The sequence below is a fragment of the Symphalangus syndactylus genome, chromosome 5 (genome assembly GCF_028878055.3).
Source record: "Symphalangus syndactylus isolate Jambi chromosome 5, NHGRI_mSymSyn1-v2.1_pri, whole genome shotgun sequence".
NCBI lineage: Eukaryota > Metazoa > Chordata > Mammalia > Primates > Hylobatidae > Symphalangus > Symphalangus syndactylus.
This window is the reverse complement of record NC_072427.2, coordinates 86,172,924-86,192,165: the sequence shown is the minus strand read 5'-3', so window position 1 is coordinate 86,192,165 and position 19,242 is coordinate 86,172,924. Positions and strand designations below refer to the sequence as shown.

General features: G+C 53.1%; 1 protein-coding gene across 1 annotated transcript; it reads left to right on the top strand.

The window, feature by feature from the left end:
- Window positions 1–12,411: 12,411 nt before the first annotated feature.
- Window positions 12,412–18,017, top strand: LRRC3 (leucine rich repeat containing 3). The gene is made up of 2 exons (XM_063640488.1): window positions 12,412–12,582; window positions 13,421–18,017. The coding sequence occupies exon 2, from the start codon at window positions 13,568–13,570 to the stop codon at window positions 14,339–14,341; it is 774 nt and encodes a 257-aa protein (XP_063496558.1). The 5' UTR covers window positions 12,412–12,582; window positions 13,421–13,567; the 3' UTR covers window positions 14,342–18,017.
- Window positions 18,018–19,242: the final 1,225 nt, after the last annotated feature.

Genomic DNA, 19,242 nt, shown 5'->3' with positions numbered 1-19,242 from the left:
TGCAGCCCCTCAGCCCTACACCCCCAGTTTCTCCCTGTCTTCATTTTCCTAAACCTGGGCTCCAGCATGGTCCCCAAGCCCACCAGGCCAGGATGGGGGCATCCACATTCCCTCCTCCTTGGCTTCCCCTGCAGGGTGGTGCCAATGTGCCCTGGCACCCCTGCAGGGGCTCCGGATGGATCCTGGGGCTGCCTGGCCACTGAGCACTGGCCGAGGTGACGCCCACCCTTCCCTGGGCAGGCCTCTGTCTTCCACCTGACCCAAAGCTCTCTGGCCACCCCCTTGTCCCCAGGTATCCCCCTCACCTCATCACCATCACCAAGGACACAACTGACCCCTTATGCCCTGCTTAGAATCAGTCCCATCACCAGCTTTCGTGACAGAGTCACCTTGGGGTTTGAGAAAAATGTAGATCTTCAGGCCCCTCTTGAAGCTCAGAGGCAGCAGGGCTGGGAGGTCCTGGAAGCTGCATCTGTGGTCAGCATCCGCCACTCCCAAGGGGCTCGAAGGTGGCGGGTTTGAACCACAATGCAGCCTGGATGTGGCCCACCCCACCCCTCTCCAGCTCCCTCTCCCCCTGCAATACGGCCTCCACGTGCAATGCAGCCTCCACGTGCAATCCAGCCTCCAGGTACCACAGGGAAGGCCTGTGACTCCTCGGTTACTGGCCGTGGGTCCAGATGTCTGCCAGGGACCACGCTGTGCTCAGTGCTCCTGTTTCTGGCTGCACCACGGGGCTGAGCTCCCACTGTCTGGGGCTGGTCTCAGCTGTGTCTGCAGGATCTAGAAACGCCCACGCTGAAGGTTGCACCCAGGGAAGGGGTGGGGGCTGTGCCTGGGGGTCAGACCAGAGTGGGATGCCACCAAGGGGACGGGCGTCTGCTCTGCTCAGTTAAAACACCCATGACACGAACTTTGCCATTGGAACCATTTCAGCTGCACAGTGCAGTGGCCGTAGACATTCACAGGGCTGTCCCCCATCACCACCGTCCCCCCTGCTCTGCCCACTCCTAGAGGTGCTGCTCTTCCAACCTGGGGCTGCTCCCTACTCCAGCAGTACCCCTGAGGGCCTTGTGGCTGAGCTGTCTGTGGGTGCGTGCTTGGGCCCAGCCACACACCAACAGCGGCCCTGTGGGAGGAAGTTTTGCCTCCCTTTGTAGAGGGATCTGGGGTGCGGAGAGGGCAGAGGCCTTGCTCAGTCCTCTCAGCAGCCGCTGGCAAAGCCAGGCCTGGACCCAGCTCTCCTCGGCTGCGTCATGCAGCAGCCACAGAGGTCAGTGGCTCCTAGAACCAAATGGGAAACCATGACATGCCTGGCTGACCAGGGACTTTTTGAGAGGCATGAGGCCTTCTGATCATTCACTCATCCCTTCCTACCTGGCTGCTGAGCCTGTCTGTGCCCTGGGGATTGGGATTTGAGCGGGGCAGTGATGAATAAAACCCATCCCTGCCCAAGGGCCTCACAACCTGGATGAAGTCCACTCAGGACCGCAGGAGCCGGACGGGGTCGGAGGCCGGGGAAGAGCAGGCATTCCAGCAGAGGAGTCAGCTGGCTTCTCCAGTGAGACGGCTGAGAGTGAAGACTCCAAGGGCAGAACAAACAGCAAACGGGAGACAGGCAGGGGCACGTTCCACAGCACTGATGTGGGCCAGCCTGCTGGGGGCAGTGTGGAGCAGGCAGTGCCCTCATCCAGGACCTCGGCATTGAAGGAAGCGAGGGTGCTGTGAACCATGGTCTCTTAGAGGCCACTGTCCTCTAAGGGAAGAGCTCACATGAGCAGGATCTGGGTGGGGGCTGGCGGGAGGGTGAGCGGAAGCTGGCTGAATGCAGATGTGATGGCCAGAGCTCCAGCAGCCTTCTGGGGCCACGAGGATGAGGCACCTGCCTGGTGTGGTGGAGTGGGAGGTGACAGGCTCTTTAGGGCCCCACCCTCCAGAGTCCTTTCTTATGTAAGAAGGGAATACTGTGTGTTAAAGCCACTGTTATTTTGGGTGCCAACCAACTTTAACCTAAAATTTGTTAAATATGCAGCCAACCAATTTTCATGGAATCACCAGACAACCCAGAACCACCAAATGTTTGAGGAAAACCAATCACTACCAAAAAGGGGCCCCCAAAGTCAGCAGGTACCAAGGAAGCAGAGCAAACAACACCCTCAAGAAAAGGGCAGTGCATCTTCACAGGTTTATCTCTCCATAGAGAAGACACAGGCTTAAACACGGAATGGAAAAGATAAATATGAAAAATGTGACATCCAAAAAAAAAAATTAAAAAGTGATGGGGTGAAAAACAGGAAGAAAAGGCTGAAGAATGAACTTGTGCCTGGAACACACAGTCAAGGAATTCTCCACTTTGTAATGGCGGCTTTCCTCAAATATCTGGGGATGCTTTATTGCTTCCTTTGCTTTGTACTTGAAAATGCCCAAGTTTTTTTTGTGCACAGCAGAGAGAGATTGAGGGAAAGTACGAAAAAAAAAAAAAAAAAAAAGGAAATGAAGGACGAAGCCAGACATTCCAACGTCTGCACACTGAGAGTTTCAGAAGAAGAACAGGATTGGAGGGAGGGAAATGATGCACACCCGGGCCCCGTGAGCCCCGCGACGGAAGCTCTGCCTGCTCCTCATGGTTTCTCCCGGAGCCCAGAGCAGCGGCTGTTATAGAATCAGCTGTCCGTGAATGAGACACGAGATATGTCTTCATCTTCATAAAATTTTAGAACAATGAAGGCAAAAGGAAAGATTTAAAAACCAACGTGGGCTGGGCACGGTGGCTCACGCTTGTAATCCCAGCACTTTGGGAGGCCGAGGCGCGTGGATCACCTGAAGTCAGGAGTTCGAGACCAGCCTGACCAACATGGTGAAACCTGGTCTCTACTAAAAATACAAAAATTAGCTGGACGTGGTGGCGCATGCCTGTAATCCCAGCTACTCAGGAGGCTGAGGCAGGAGAATCACTTGAACCCCGGAGGCGGAGGTTGCCGTGAGCCGAGATCACGCCATTGCACTCTGGCCTGGGAGACAAGAGGGAAACTCCGTCTCAAAAAAAAAAAAAAAAAAAAAAAAAAACACCAACATGATAAAAAACCAAAACAACAAAAGCCATCCCCAGGCTTCCCGACAGCAATGGGGTGAGAGAAGAGGGTGTCCCAGCGTCCCCAGGTGACTGGCTTCGTGTCTAGAGTCACAGACCTGGCCACGCAGGCCTTCAGGTGGCAGCATCCCCACATGACTGGCTTTGTGTCTAGAGTCACAGACCCGGCCACACCCAGTGACAAAATGTGAGGATGCAGAAAATGTCACCCACGCGTCTTTCCTGAACGAGTTTCTCAAAGGTGAATTACAGAAAACAAAACAAAATGAAACAGAACAAAGCACAGACCACTGCAGGCTGCCCAGGCTGTTGTAGCAAAATGCCACAGGCTGGCTGGTCTAAACCCAGAAGCTATTTTTCTCGCTGTTCTGGAGGCTGGAAGTCCACGATCAAGGTGCCAGCAAATTCAGTTTCTGGGGAGGGCTGTCCTGGGTGGCCATGGTTAACAAGGCTGTCCTGGAGGCTGGAAATGGGCTAAGAGGATAGATCTTAAGTGTTCTCAATACACATAAAGAAAATAAAAGAAGCTGGTGCGGTGGCTCATGCCTGGAATCCCAGCACTTTGGGAGGCCGAGCGGGGGGTGGATCACTTGAGGCCAGGAGTTCAAGACCAGTCTGGGCAACGTGGCGAAACCCCATCTCTATTAAAAAAAAAAAAAAAAATTAGCTGGACATAGTGGCATGTGCCTGTAGTCCCAGCTACTGGGGAGGCTGAAGTGGGAAGATTGATTGAACCTGGGAAGCAGAGGCTGTAGTGAGTCAAGATTTCACCACGGCAGTCCAGCCTGGGCGACAAAAAAAAAAAAAAAAAAAAAAAAACTATTTTAGGTTGGTGCAAAAGTAATTGTTTCTAGTTGCAAAAACCTCAATTACTCTTTGCACCAACTTAGTAGTAACTGTGAGGTGTGAACATGCTAAATAGCTTGACTGCAGTGATCATTCACAGCGTGTATCAGAACATCAAGTCCTACACCTGAACTATACACAATTCCTATTTGTGACTTATCTCTCAGTAAAGTTGAAACAATTTTATAGAAATCTAATAATAGCCTAGAATTAAAATCCCAGGCGGCCTCAGCGGGGGTGGCAGAGGAGACTTGTGCAGGCAGCTGAGGTGCAGTGGCCTCCCTGGCTTGCTCTGGGGGAAGAATCAGACGCTGGGCCACACATGAGTGCTGGGGAAACCTGGGCTTCAAAATGCAGGAAGTAAATCTCAGGGCATCACTAGAAGGATAGAAATGGAGGAATGACTTTAAACCACTGGAGGAATAAAATGAAACAACAAAATCAAGGAAAAAAATATCACTAAAGAATGGTTAATATGAAACAAAATGGCAGGAAACAGTCAAACCGTGACAGTAATAACCACACATGTAAGTGGCAAGTCTCGTATTGGGATAAAAACATAACACAACTAGTTCCTGCTATTTTCCATCTACAAGACTCACGCGAAACTAGAGGGACGCATAACCGCTGCAAACGGGGACTTCTACACCAGGCAAAGGCTCTCAGAAAGCAGGACGTGGAAACGGTCATCACAGACCAACAGAACCGAAGGCTAAGTTTGTCCTTTTAAGGAACAAAGAGGAAAGTGTAACTGGATAAAACTACAAATACATTAAGAAGATACTATGATCATGGTCTATTATGTAACATGGATATTGTAATATTGTAATATATAAGGCAAAAACTGTATATAAATATATAAAGCAAAATTCTTAAATTTATAAGGCAAAACAGAAATTCAAGAAGAAATTGGCAAATTCACAGCCATTGCTGAAGTCTTTGCAGATTTCTCTCAGAAATTAAAGCAATCAAGAAGCACAAGGAGGCCGGGCGTCATGGCTCGCACCTGTAATCCCAGCACTTTGGGAGGCTGAGGCTGGTGGATCACTTGGGGTCAGGAGTTTAAGACCAGCCTGGCCAACATGGCAAAAGCCCATCTCTACTAAGAACACAAAAATTACCCCCGCATGGTAGTGCGTGTCTGTAGTCCCAGCTACTCAGGAGGCTGAGGCAGGAGAATCACTTGAACCAGGGAGGCGGAGGTTGCAGTGAGCTGAGCTCATGCCACTGCACTCCAGCCTGGGAAACAGAACGAGACTCTGTCTCAAAAAAAAAAGAAAAGCCCAAGGAGAACAGGGCAGAATTGGAATGTAGGCAGTGGAGATTGCGGTTGCCCTGTGGGCATGTGTACATGCGCGTGTATACCTACAGATATGGATGTCTGTGTGCTTGTCTGCATTTATATGTACATATATCTTGATGGATTATGGATTATTACATATTGTGCATATAACTCATGTGTAATATGCATGAACACACACATGAACGATACATGAGCAAACACTATGGATCCATACAGTGTGTGATTCTGCACCTGCTCTGCTGCCAACAGGTCCTGAGGAGACACTTCATCTTCAGACACGTCTGCATGTGCAGACGGAACACGCACAACCTCGCAGAGAGGGGGTCCCAGCAAGTTTCCAAAGCACCCCCACCCTGCTGGAAACACCCTCCAGCCATAACCTCAGGAGAGTCATGCTAGGACGGGGGTGGGGGGGCGTGCCGTGAGAGGACAGCAGGTGTGAGTGGATCTCCAGGCATCCTCGGACCCTGAGCGCCCAGCCCTGACCAGCTCAGCAATGGCACTGTCGGCCGGCCAGCGGGCCCCACTGGGAATGCAGCCCTCCTTGCCCTTTGCCCCCGTGAGGGGCTTCTGTCCTCACCATCAGATTGTGGCAGGAGGCCTCACCTCCTTCTGTTTCCCAGGCTGGGTGACCATGGGGAGGGCAGGGCCACCGGGAGAGTGGAGGCTGTCCTGCGACTCAGCCACAGGGATTTGGGGGAGGGAAGTGAGGACATTGAGCTGGGCATGCTGTCCTCCCTAACAAAGCAGGGATTCTTTCCGGAGAGCCAGAGGGGCTGAAGCAGCTTCCCCCAGAGCCCCCCTCACGTTGCCTCCAGCTGGGACGCCCTGCAGGTCCAGTGGGGTAGAAATGAGACATGAGAGAGAACGAGAGGATGTGTGCCACCCAGCAGGCGCCTCTCTCTGAGAGAATGAGAGGGCACATGCCACCCAGTGGGTGCCTCTCTCCGGCGTGGCTGGAGGGCTTTCAAAGGAACATTCATAACCTTAAATGCACTTGTTTGAAAATAAAAAGACTAAAATAGATGGTCTAAGTTTATGACTCAAGAGGCTAAAAAAATAGCTACAAAATAAATCCAGAGGTGAAGATGAAGACAATTTCGGATTTTATGAAAAAGGAAAAAATAAAGAACTGGTATGATAAATATATTCAAAAACCAGTTCTTGGAAGATATCAACAAAAACGACAAAGTTTAGACGACTCAGAGCAAGGGAAAGCCAGAGATCGGGGTGGGTGTGGCGTGCAAGAGAGCCCACAACGAGGGGGCTCCAGAATCCAAGGGAGGACCCCGGGAAACGGGACAGGCTGGGAGCCAGGGACGAGGAGGTGGCTCAGGTGGCTAGGGGGACTTTGGCGAAGGATGGCCTGGCTACACAGACCGTGCTCGCGGGCCCAGGAGGGAACATAACCGGTCCGGATTTTCAAGATTGACAGAGAAATCCAGGAATTCAGGGAGCTTAGGGGAAGGCTCCGTCCGGCCAAAGCCACTGAGGACCAATTGGCTGAAAGGCAATTCATGAGGGCGGACGCCCTGGAGAGTGTGGCTGCTCCAGCCCAGCCCTCGTGGACTCCTCTTGGCAGCCCTGGCCCTCACCACGGTGCTGCCCCTGCCCTGCCTGTGAGATGGCCGGGGGCTCTGTCTGAGGGTCCCCACGCTGGGTGAGGGGCAGGGGCTGGGTCAGGAGGGATGAGTGTGGAAGCGGGGCAGCAGAGGGCCCTGGAGGGCAGCAGGTGGTCAGCCTGCACCCAGTGGCCAGCCGTGGCAGTGGGGCAGGGCTCATCCGAGGCCGCTCTGTCTCTCTGAGTGTGGGGTGGGCAACCCCGGCTCCTTCACCCAGGATGTTTTATTCATTTGCCTGATGACATCCCAGCCCCGTGGATGCTGCAAGTGCAGCTCCTCCACGCCAGTCCCCAGCGAGACGCACTCAGACCTCTCCTGGCCAGATGCCCTCACGGCTGGGAGAGTGATTAACCAGCTGCAGCAGCTGCATTTTACCCCCAGACCACAAGGCTGGGTCCTGGGCAGATAAGGGAGTGAGATGCTCAGCCCTGAACTCAATCACAGCCACGAGGGAGGCCACAGCGCGCAGACCAGGGAGGCAGGAGGAGGCTTCTGGTGTTTTTGAGAGCACAGGCTGTGGTCTGGAGCAGACGGCGCCCCAGGCTGGGTGCAGGGCCCTTGGAGACGGCTGACGTCTTCACCAAATGGGGCAGGCCACACACGCAGAACCCAGGGGACCCAGAGAAGGCACTCACCATGCAGCTTCACGCAAGTGCCCCTGACTCAACAATCGGTCAATCAGCGCATACACCGTGAACACCGAGAAGCGTCTGTGACCGGCGAGCACGCCGCACACCTGCCTTGTCTTGACGGTGGCATCACCCACACTTAGTCATGCACACACCTCTTAGGTGTGAGCAGCTGATGGGTTACTTATGTCAACAACAAGCACCTGGTCATCTCCAGCCCCCAGAGCCCTGGAGCCTCCGCATTGTTGTCCCCATGCTTCTGACCTCCTCACCCCCCACGAGTCTCCTCTGCTCTTGAACCTCCCCAGTCGGAACCTGGCCAGGTGTGCTTTGCGTGCCTGGCCTCCTTCACTCTTGGCAATGTCTGCGGATTCATTCCTGTCTACACTGCAGTGTTCAGTGGCAACTGCATGAATTCACTGAATTTAAAATATACTGTCACGTTTGGGTTTGGCTTTGGCATCTCTTCCGCTTTTAACATACCAACTTCACAGCTCACGTTATTCCAATCCCTTTAAAAGATAATTGATTTAAAGCAAAAATCATAACAATGCGTTGTGGGGTTTAAGACACACGAGAAGGTGTGATGGTGACGGTGTGGGGTCCGGGTGAGGGTGGCGGCGCCCCGCTGTGGGGATCTTACAGTGTGCCTGACCCGCTGGGACAGGAGAAGCCGGAGGCAGGTCACTCTCCACCCTGGGGCAGCCACTGAAATGACAGCAGAGTCGCTGTGGAGGGGCCAGGCGGGGAGCACACATGGAACCCTAAGGAAAACCTGAGGCTGGAACAGAGAACAGAGGAACAGCGCTGTGTGGAGCAGCCCGGGAAGAATCAGCACAGACCGGGCCCGGCCAGAGCATCGTCACCTCAAAACAAGGTCATCAAAGCCAGTCACCCTGGCAAAACAGCGCAAGCCAGACCGCTGCCCTCACTCAGCTTCTGCAGTTTCTCTGCTCATGTTCTTTGTCCCTTCCAGGATTCCACGCTGCTTTTTGCTGTCACTTCTCCTGTCTTCTCTTGTCTTCCATGAGCTTTTTGCCTTTGAATGCACTGACCAGTCACTTTGTATGGTGTCTCTCAGTTTGGGTGTGCCCAGGTTTTTCTCACGATTGGAATGGGGAGATGCATTTCTGGCAGGAATATCTCAGAAGTGACGTCCTTCTCAGGTTGTTGTATCAAGGGTACGTGATGCCAATCTGCCTTGCCACTGATGGCCCAAGCTTTGTCACATAGATAAGGTGGTTTCTCCACTGAAAAGCTGTTATTACTTTTTTAAACTAATAAATATGTCAAAGCAGATACTTTGATCCTACGGAAATCTCCAAGGAAGCTAATTTAAGTATAAGACACACTAGGTAAAAAGTAACAAGGTAAAAGAAGATATCCCATGCTAAACTAATCGAAGGAAAGCAGGAGTCGATTTCAAGTTAGAGTCTCGGGATAAAGAGGCTCATTTCATGATGACACAGGGGTCAACCAGTCAAGAGCATGCACGATGTGAGCACAGGGTCTCAAAACACACGAAGCAAAAGCTGATAGAGCTGCAAGGAAAAATTAGACAAATCTGCAATTACAGTCAGAGGTTTCAACACCGCTATCAAGAATTGGTTTGTTTGAGATAGGGTCTTGCTCTGCCACCCAGGCTCAAATGCAATGGCACAATCATGGCTCACTGCAGCCTTGACTTCCTGGGCTCAAGAAATCCTCCTGCCTTAGCCTCCCAAGTAGCTAGGATTACAGGCATGCGCCACCATGCATGGCTAAGTTTTTGATTTTTTGTAGAGATGGTGTCTCACTTTGTTGCCCAGGCTGGTCTCTCAATAATTAGCAGAGCAAGTAGACAGAAAGTGGATGATAATATAGGCTACTCAAATAACACAGTCATTACCGTTTATAGGACACTTAATGGAGCAACAGAACACAAATTCAAGCGCAAATGCAACAACTGCCAACCGTATTTGAGGCCATGAAAGAGTCTCAATAAATTTAAAAGGATCCAAAACATAGAATATGTCCTCTGACAACAATGGCTTTAAGTTAATGATCAACAGCAGAAAGAGCTCTGGAAAACACACAAATATGTGGAAATGAAATAGCATAATTCTAAACTCATGGCTCAAAAAGAAAATCAAAGGGAAAATTATAAATTATTTTAAACTTAATGAAAACAAAAATACAATATATCAAAATTTCTGGGATGCAGTTAAAGCTGGACTTAGAGGGAAATTTATAGTACTGAATGCTTATACTAGAAAAGAAGGTCACAGATCAGTGACCCCAGCTTCCACCTTAAGAGACCTAAAAAAGAAGAGAAAGTCAAACCCAATGTAAGCAAAAGAGGCTGGGTGCAGTGGTTCATGCCTGTAATCCCAGCACTTTGGGAGGCCGAGGCAGGTGGATAACCTGAGGTCAGGAGTTCGAGACAAGCCTGGTCAACATGGCGAAACCCCATCTCTACTAAAAATATACAAAAATTAGCTGGGCATGGTGGCACATGCCTGTAATCCCAGCTACTCAGGAGGCTGAGGCAGGAGAATCACTTGAACCCGGGAGATGGAGTTTGCAGTGAGCCGAGATTGCCCCCACTGAACTCCAGCTTGGGCAACAAAGCAAGACTCTGTCTCAAAAAAAAAAAAAACCAAAAACAAACAAAAACAAGCAAAAGAAAGAAGAGTGGAAGTCAATGAAAAAAAAGTGCATCAATGAAACCAAAAAGCTATTTCTTTGAGAAGATCAATATAATTGATAAACTGCTATCTGACTGTTCAGTTTAAAAAAAGCCACAAATTACCAGTATCAGAAATGAGAAAGATGACATCACCTCATACTTCACAGATGTTGAAAGGATAAAGGAATATTATGAACAACTTTATGCTAATAAATTCAACAACTTATATGCGATGGGCAATTTCTTGAGTGATACAAACTACATACATTCAGTCAAGAATAAAACTCAGCAGTTGTGTATCCATTAAATAATTCAACCACATATAAAAATGATAATACATCATGACCACGTGGTGTTTATCTCCAGAACACAAGATTGATTTAACACTTTAAAATCAATCATTATACTCTATCATATTAACAGATCATCATGCAAAAAGATTCTCAATAGATGCAGAAAAAACAAAATCCAATTTTCATTCCGGATTAAAAAAACTCTCAGCAAACAAGAGAAAGGATAGTCTTTTCAACAGTCTGGAAAAAACTGATTATCCACATATACAAAAAATAAACATTGAATCATAACTCATACCATAAACCCAAATAAACTTAAAATAGGTAATAGACCCAAATGCAAACCTTTAAAACTCTAAAACCCTTGTGACTTGGGGTGAGGCAAAGGTTTCTTATATGTGACACCAAAAGCAGGATCCATAAAAGAAAAACATAGATAAATCGGATTTCCTCAAAATTAAAAAATTCTGCTCTTTGAAAAACCGTTAAGAGAATGAACACACAATCCAAAGGCTCGGAGAAAACATTTACAGATCACATATCTGATAAAGGACTTGTATCCAGAATATGCAACAAACTCCCAAACTCAATAATAAGAAAATAACCCAATTAAAAGTGAGTAAAAGATTTGAACTCAATGCTTACTACAGGAGATGGAGAACAAACAGATGAAATGATGCTCAACATTATTGGCCAACAGGGAAATGCAAATTAAAGCCACAATTCCATCTATCACCACACACCTATTAGAGTATTTGAAATTAAAAAGAGCAACCATACCAAGTGCTGGGGAGGATGTGGAATGTAAAATCATACAATCGCTTTGGCAGTTTCTTAAAAAGTTTCACATAGGCTACCGTGGCATCCAGCCACTCCACTGCTAGACATCTATTCAAGAGAAAGAAAAGCATTCATCCAAAGACTTGTGCACAACGTTCGGATCAGCTTTATCTGTAGGAGCCAACACCAGAAGCAACCCAAATGCCCACCAGCAGGTGAATGGATACAAACTGTGGTACATTCATACACTGGAGTACCATGCAGCCGTAAAAGAAATACGCATTGACAAACCAAATGACACAGACAAATCTCAAAAATAATTGTGCTGAGTGAAGGAAGCTACACAAAAAGTACATATTATATGATTCCATTTGTGCAAATCATAGGAAATGCAAAGTAATCAGCAGCGACAGAAGGCAGATCAGTGCTTGCCTGGGGATGAGGGAGGGCAGGGAGAGATGACCAAGAGGGAACCTGGGGTGTTCACAAGGCTGATTGTGGTGATGGTTTCACAGGAGTATCCGAGTGTCAAAACGTATCAAATTAAAATATGTGATTTACCGTCTATCAATTACACCACAATAAAGCTACTTTTTGAAAACCATGAGGATGGCTCAGGTCCGGTTCAAATGCCCCCACCCTGCCTTCCTTCCTTGGGATGTCAGACGCTGGAGCTGGAGCAGGAGGGGACCTAGATGGGCGGAGATCTAGCCCTACTCACCCACTGGCCACGGGGTAGGCGAGGGACGCTCAGCAGGGGCTTCCCGCAGACCCAGGGTCTTCAAGCCCCAGAAGTCCGGATGCCAGAGTGAAGAGGGGATTTGCCTAGAGTGAGGGGCAGGGGCTGGACCCACAGCCCCTCCCGGCGCACAGACCCCGCCCACACCCATAGCCACGCCCTCAGCCCTCACCACCTCGTCCTCAGCCCTACAACCACGCCCCTAGCATGCCACAATCACGCCCACAGCCCCTGCAACTTGGGTCTTAGTACCAGCTCCATCTAAAGCCGCACCACCGGCCCCTCCCATGTCCCGCCCCCATCTCTTCCAGGCCCCGCCCTGCCGCAGAACCCGCCCTCAAACCCCGCCCCCACCTAACCACAAATCCCGTTCCGGTCTCCTTACTTGCCCCGCCCCTTCCCCGCCCCCGCGGGGAATCGACAGCCTGTCTCCGCCTTTCGCCCCGCCCCTCGCCCGCGCAGGCAGGAGTCGCGGCCTCCCCAGCTAGTGGTCGCGGGCGCGGGCGCAGGGGCAGCGGGGTGGCCGCCGCGCCAGGCGTGGAGCCAGGTCTGGCGGGCTCCGAGAGGACCGGGAGCGGCGCGCAGAGCAGCCTCCGGCCGCCGCCGCGCAGGTAAAGCCCCCGCCCAGCCCTGGGAGCGTGGATTCCCCCCCACCCTATGACCATCCCCCCGCCGCGAGTGCTGGGGTCTCGGGGGTCCCAGGTTCCGGGGGTCCTAGGGCTGGAGGGTCTAAAGGCTCGAGGTCCCGGGGGTCCGAGCCTCTCCCGGCCGGCTCCGCGCGCGGCCCCGCCGTCCACGCCCAGCGCGGGCCGCGCGCACAGGGCTTGGCTTCTCTGTTTTCTCCGTTTCCTTCTTCAGGCAGTTGAAAGAAAAGGCGCGGTTCTGTGCCCGGTGCGAGCCGCGGCTCCTTTAGGGCTGGCAGGGAAGGGCTTGCTGGGTTATTACAGTTTTTAGGGATTGTCGGAGTCAGCCAGGCGTTGGCTGCGGGAGTAGCCCCTGGCGCGCGAGCGCCCGCTGGTGCCCGGCCACGTGCCCAGCTTGACCCGCGCTCCACTTCGGGAGAAGCTGCAGCCGTCACCGTCCTCCTGGCGTCCACCCTGAGGAGGGGCTGGGTGGTCCCAAGCCGCCGCCACCCCGCCGCCCGGCCTTTGGTCCCCAGCGGTGCCGTAGGTGGCCAGGGCTGGCCGCAGTGACCACCCACTGGGCCACGCGGAGCCCCCTGGCAGTGCCAGCTCCCTGCACTTGTGGGACGCTCCTCCCGGGCGCATTGGGAGTCTCCAGAAATAAGTTACAGGCAGAGCTGTTTAAGGAGGCGTGCTCCCCACCCCAGACCCTTTAGTAGGCCCTCAACACCCTCCCCACCAGTGGATGCGTTCCCCAGATGACCGCAGCCGGCAGTGCTGACCACCCTCCCTCCCTTTCCCCTCCCTCCTGCGTCTGCCCTTTCAGAGCTGCCAGAGTGGAGTGCACTGCTTCTCCCAGCGGGGCAGGATGGCGGTTTCATGTCTGGTTGGAGAAGGCCTTGCCCGCGGAAAAGAGCTCCGTCCCCAGGCCTGAGCAGAGGCTCGCGCGTCCCCGTCCCCAGGTCAGGTCAGGATGGGCACCGTGCGCCCACCTCGCCCCTCGCTCCTGCTGTTCTCCACCCGGGGGTCTTGTCTCTTCCTCCTCCTCTGCCTGCGCCTGGGCGCCGCCTGCCCGCAGCCCTGCCAGTGCCCTGACCACGCAGGGGCTGTGGCTGTCTTCTGCAGCTTGCGGGGCCTTCAGGAGGTCCCCGAGGACATCCCGGCCAACACCGTGCTCCTGAAGCTCGATGCCAACAAGATCTCCCACCTCCCGGACGGGGCTTTCCAGCACCTGCACCGGCTCAGGGAGCTGGATCTGTCCCACAACGCCATCGAGGCCATCGGCCCCGCCACCTTCGCGGGCCTGGCCGGGGGCCTGCGGCTGCTGGACCTGTCTTACAACCGCATCCAGAGGATCCCCAAGGACGCCCTGGGCAAACTCAGCGCCAAGATACGCCTGTCCCACAACCCCCTGCACTGCGAGTGCGCCCTGCAGGAGGCCCTGTGGGAGCTGAAGCTGGACCCCGACTCCGTGGACGAGATCGCCTGCCACACCTCAGTGCAGGAGGAGTTTGTGGGGAAGCCCCTGGTTCAGGCTCTGGATGCGGGTGCCAGCCTCTGCAGCGTCCCCCACAGGACCACAGATGTGGCCATGCTAGTCACCATGTTCGGCTGGTTCGCCATGGTGATCGCCTACGTCGTGTACTACGTGCGCCACAACCAGGAGGATGCCCGGAGGCACCTGGAGTACCTGAAGTCTCTGCCCAGTGCCCCTGCCTCCAAGGACCCCATCGGCCCGGGGCCCTAGCGCCTGTTCCGGCAGACCCCCGCCGGTGGCTGCTGTCACTTTTGTAGTAGGTGGTGACTGATGATGCTTTTGCTCTTCCCCGAGGCAGGTGTCAGTCATGTGTGCTCCCCACTGTTGCACTCAGGGACAGCAGCACCTCCAGGCTGGGTGGTTTTGCCATCACATCCGTGTGACGGATGAGGAACCTGAAGCTTAGAGGAACGGAATGACTGCCCGTGATGATACCATCAGGAAATTATCCCAATGGACTTCAACCCGGGCTGTCCATCGTGACATTCCGCCTCCTTCCACCATGCGAGCCAAGTACATTGGAACATGAGCCCTGTTTCCAGAGCAAAGTAGCAGAGACCAGGTTTTTCCAGAGAGCTAAGTGGGATGTGTCGCTCAAACAAACTGTCCTACTCTTTTTTATTCTCACAGTGTTTTTGTAACCATAGTGCCAAAATTTCAGTTCAGTAATGGGGTGAACAATATGGAGAGAGACCTGGGAAAAGTCCAGGGTCGCTTGCCCGGGGAAGACAGCAGCCACATACCTGGGGCCCCGCCTGCTTCCTGCCCCTCTGGCTGTGCCTGATGGGGAGGCCCTGCCCCAGGGCGATCTTGGCTCACTGCAACCTTCGCCTCCCAGGCTCAATCACTTCTCCTGCCTCAGCCTCCCTAGTAGCTGGAATTACAGGCATGAGCCACCACGCCTGGCTAATTTTTGTATTTTAGTAGAGACAGGGTTTCACCGTGTTGGCCAGGCTGGTCTCGAACTCCTGGCCTCAAGTGATCCACCCGCCTCAGCCTCCCAAAGTGCTGGGATTACAGGCGTGAGCCACCGCGCCCGGCCCTGTGCCTTGCTTTTTCTACTCACTAAGATACAAAACAGCTCTTTTTCCAAGGCGCGGAGTACTGGTGATAGATGTTTCAAGGCCAATCAATGGGATGCTTCGTCTTCTCCAGCAACGGGAACTCTCTTTTCACCTCTGCTGCCAGGAATCTCAGAGATAATTTAGTGCTCAATTTACTAACCTTACTTCACATTCAGGTTAGATGTTACCTCCACCTATATGATAGTAATTGCTAATTTTATTTTTTATTGTCCTTTTTATGAGTGTTTATATTTTAAAGTACTTTGAGTATTTTTTGGGGGGTGTAAATGAGCAATCAGTGTACATTGTGTGTGGACTGAAGTGTAGGTATGTAGAGATGCTTCGCCAAACAGATGCTTAAAAATGACTGGAAGTTGAAGGTGGTTTCTGTTTGGAAAGTACCAGGTGACTTGGAAGGTGAGAGCCTGTCCAGGGTGTGTGCACTGGTTCTGATGTGCCCAGTATGTGCAGTGTGAGTCACGGGGGTGTCTGTGTTGTGAGGTGCTTGGTAGGCTTTGCTCTGCCCACAGTGCAAACGCGGGGTGGGTGAGGGGCCAGGCCCAGTGTGTGAGTGGAGGCAGCCCCAGGCCCCGCCTGCTTCCCTCATGCCACGCTGCCTGAGTGTCGCCATGCTCGGAGGACAGAGACCTCCACGGAAACTGCCAGCACCGCTCACCCTTCCAGTGAGAGCTAGAACCAAGTGCCAGCCCCCGGGAGTGCACCCGTGCTGGTGTGGGGCCGCGTGGTCCTCGTGGACCACGCGAGACAGGGCCAGCAATGTGGCGGGGTGTCCGGCTCCACTGTTTGGAGGAAGCGGGTGCTGACACAGCAGAGTGCCCTGGGCCCGTGGGGATTTCCTTCGAGAGGACACATGGCTGAAAGCATAGGATAAGGATGTGTGGGTGAACGACCGGTACCATCCCTGGCTCTCTGATAGATGCAGGTGGGACAGGTGAACTGTTGCTGGCCTGGCCAGCAGGCCTCGGGTCACATGGTGATTGGCGTCCTCCTGCTACCCCTTCTCCATGCCAGGGTGCCTGTGGTGGGTTTGCCCAGCACGTGTGACCCCAGGTCCCAAGGAGAGTGTGGACCGAGGCCTGCGTGGTGAAGGCAGGGCCTCTCCTCGGCTCTGTGTCCTGTGGGTGCTGGCCAGTCCCTTCTCACATTTTGGGGGGCCCTTTCCCTGCTGCCAGGGGACTCTTCATTTGTCCTTACCCTAGAATCAGCCCAGAGACTGGACATCACCCAGACGTGGCCCTTCAGGAGGTGCACAGGGCAGGGGCAGGCCCGTCCCTCCCTGCCCCAATTTGCTGGGCCGCCCCAGCCCAGGGTCTGGCCTTCCCCTTGGTGAAGGTCTGCTGGGCCCCTGCCCACCTCCTGCTGGGAGGAGGAGATGGGGAGAGGACCAGGAGGACACGAGAGGCCCTGTCCCTTGCACTGTGAGCTCAGTCAGGTCCATAAGCTGCCCACCGTCCTGGCCTTACTGTGCCCCCTGCCCTACCAACATGGGGGAAAACACTTCCCCTCTAAGAAGACCATAGAGACCCCAACACTGTGGGACCCCAAAGCTCTTTCATGCTCATTGGAGCTCCTGCCCTGGATGCTTGCAAGTCTTCAGCTCTCCCGGGGTACAGCCCTCCCCTTCCTGCCCTCTAATGTCCTCCCCTCCCCTGCCCTCCCCTCCACTTCCTTTCTCTGCCATCCCCTCCCCTCCCATCTTGTGACCTCTTTACTGGCGGGGCCTAGAGCCCATGATGGACACTTGCAGAAGGAGGGGCGGCGGAGCACCCCTGAGGTGACATCGCTGCCTGGCCCCAGAGCACCCCGTCCCTCCCTGTGACTCAGTTCTTCACAGCCCACATGTGAGCATGTGCACCCTGGGACCTGCTGCCTGCTGGGACGCTCAGGCCAAATCAGCCCCTCTGCCTTCATGCTGCACTGATTGCAAGAGTTTCCCACATCTGCAGAGGCCGTGGGCTCAGCCCCACACCAGCCAGGCCACCAGTGTTGACAACGGAGAGGCGGGGACAAAGGGAATATCTCAGTTCACAGTGTGGACATGGTGGAGGTCTCGGCCTTGTGAGACAAGGGAAGGGGGAGGGGATAGGAAATTGGGGGTATTCTGTGACTCCTGGGCCACCGGGGAGCCAGAATCTTCCAGCCAGACTGGCTGGGCAGGGCTTAGCTTCCCGATGCTGGCCATTCACCACTTTCACCCCGGGAACCTACCTGGGCATCGTGGGAGGCAGAGCCTGAACCCCAACCCAACCCTAACTCTAATGCTAACCCCTAAACCATCCCTCACCCTAACCCAATCCTCGCCCTAACCCTAATGCTAACCCCTGACCCAACCCAATCTTAACCCTAATGCTAATCCCTAACCCAACCCTCACCCTAACCCCTAACCCAACCCTCACCCTAACCCTAATGCTAACCCCTGACCCAACTGTCAGGCCTCTGAGTCCAAGCTAAGCCATCATATCCCCTGTGGCCTGTACGTACACATCCAGATGGCCGGTTTCTGCCTTAACTGATGACATTCCACCACAAAAGAAGTGAAAATGGCCTGTTCCTGCCTTAACTGATGACATTGCCTTGTGAAATTCCTTCTCCTGGCTCATCCTGGCTCAAAAGCTCCCCTACTGAGCACCCCGTGACCCCCACTCTGCCCACCAGAGAACAACCCCCCTTTGACTGTAATTTTCCTTTACCTACCCAAATCCTATAAAACGGCCCCACCCCCATCTCCCTTCCCTGACTCTCTTTTCGGACTCAGCCCACCTGCACCCAGGTGAAATAAACAGCTTTATTGCTCACACAAAGCCTGTTTGGTGGTCTCTTCACACGGACGCGAATGATTTGGTGCCGTGACTCAGCTCCGGGGACCTCCCTTGGGAGATCAATCCCCAGTCCTCCTGCTCTTTGCTCCGTGAGAAAGATCCACCTACGACCTCAGGTCCTCAGACCCACCAGCCCAAGAAACATCTCACCAATTTCAAATCCAGTAAGCGGCCTCTTTTTACCCTCTTCTCCAACCTCCCTCACTATCCCTCAACCTCTTTCTCCTTTCAATCTTGGCGCCACAACTTCAATCTCTCCCTTCCCTTAATTTCAATTCCTTTCATTTTCTGGTAGAGACAAAGGAGACACGTTTTATCTGTGGACCCAAAACTCCAGCACCGGTCACGGACTGGGAAGGCAGCCTTCCCTTGGTGTTTAATCATTGCAAGGACGCCTCTCTGATTATTCACCCAGGTTTCAAAGGTTTCAGACCACGCAGGGAAGCCTGCCTTGGTCCTTCACCCTTAGCGGCAAGTCCCGCTTTTCTAGGGGAGGGAAAGTACCCCAACCTCGTAGCTCTGTGCCCCGATCCCTTATTTCTGCGCCCCAACCTCTTATATCTCTGCACCCCGACCCCTTCTCTGCTTTTCTGGAGGGCAGGAACCCCCCACTCCTTCTCCGTGTCTCAACTCTTTTCTCTGGGTTTGCCTCCTTCACTATGGGCAAGCTTCCACCTTCCATTCCTCCTTCTCCCTTAGCCTGTGTTCTTAAGAACTTAAAACCTCTTCAACTCTCACCTGACCTAAAATCTAAGCATCTTATTTTCAGCAATGCTGCTTGACCCCAGTACAAACTCGACAGTAGTTCCAAATGGCCAGAAAATGGCACTTTCGATTTCTCCATCCTACAAGACCTCAGTAATTTTTGTCGAAAAATGGGCAAATGGTCTGAGGTGCCTTACGTCCAGGCATTTTTTACACTTCGTTCCCTCTCTAGTCTCTGTTCCCAACGTGATTCCTCCCAGATCCTCCTTCTTTCCCTCCCGCCTGTCCCCTCAGTCCCAACCCCAAGCATCGCTGAGTCTTTCCAGTCTTCCTTTCCTACAGACCCATCTGACCTCTCCCCTTCTCCCCAGGCTGCTCCTCACCAGGCCCAGTTAGGTCCCAATTCTTCCTCAGTCTCCGCTCCTCCACCCTGTAATCCTTCTATCACCTCCCCTCCTCACACCCGGTCCGGCTTACAGTTTAGTTCCGAGACTAGCTCTTC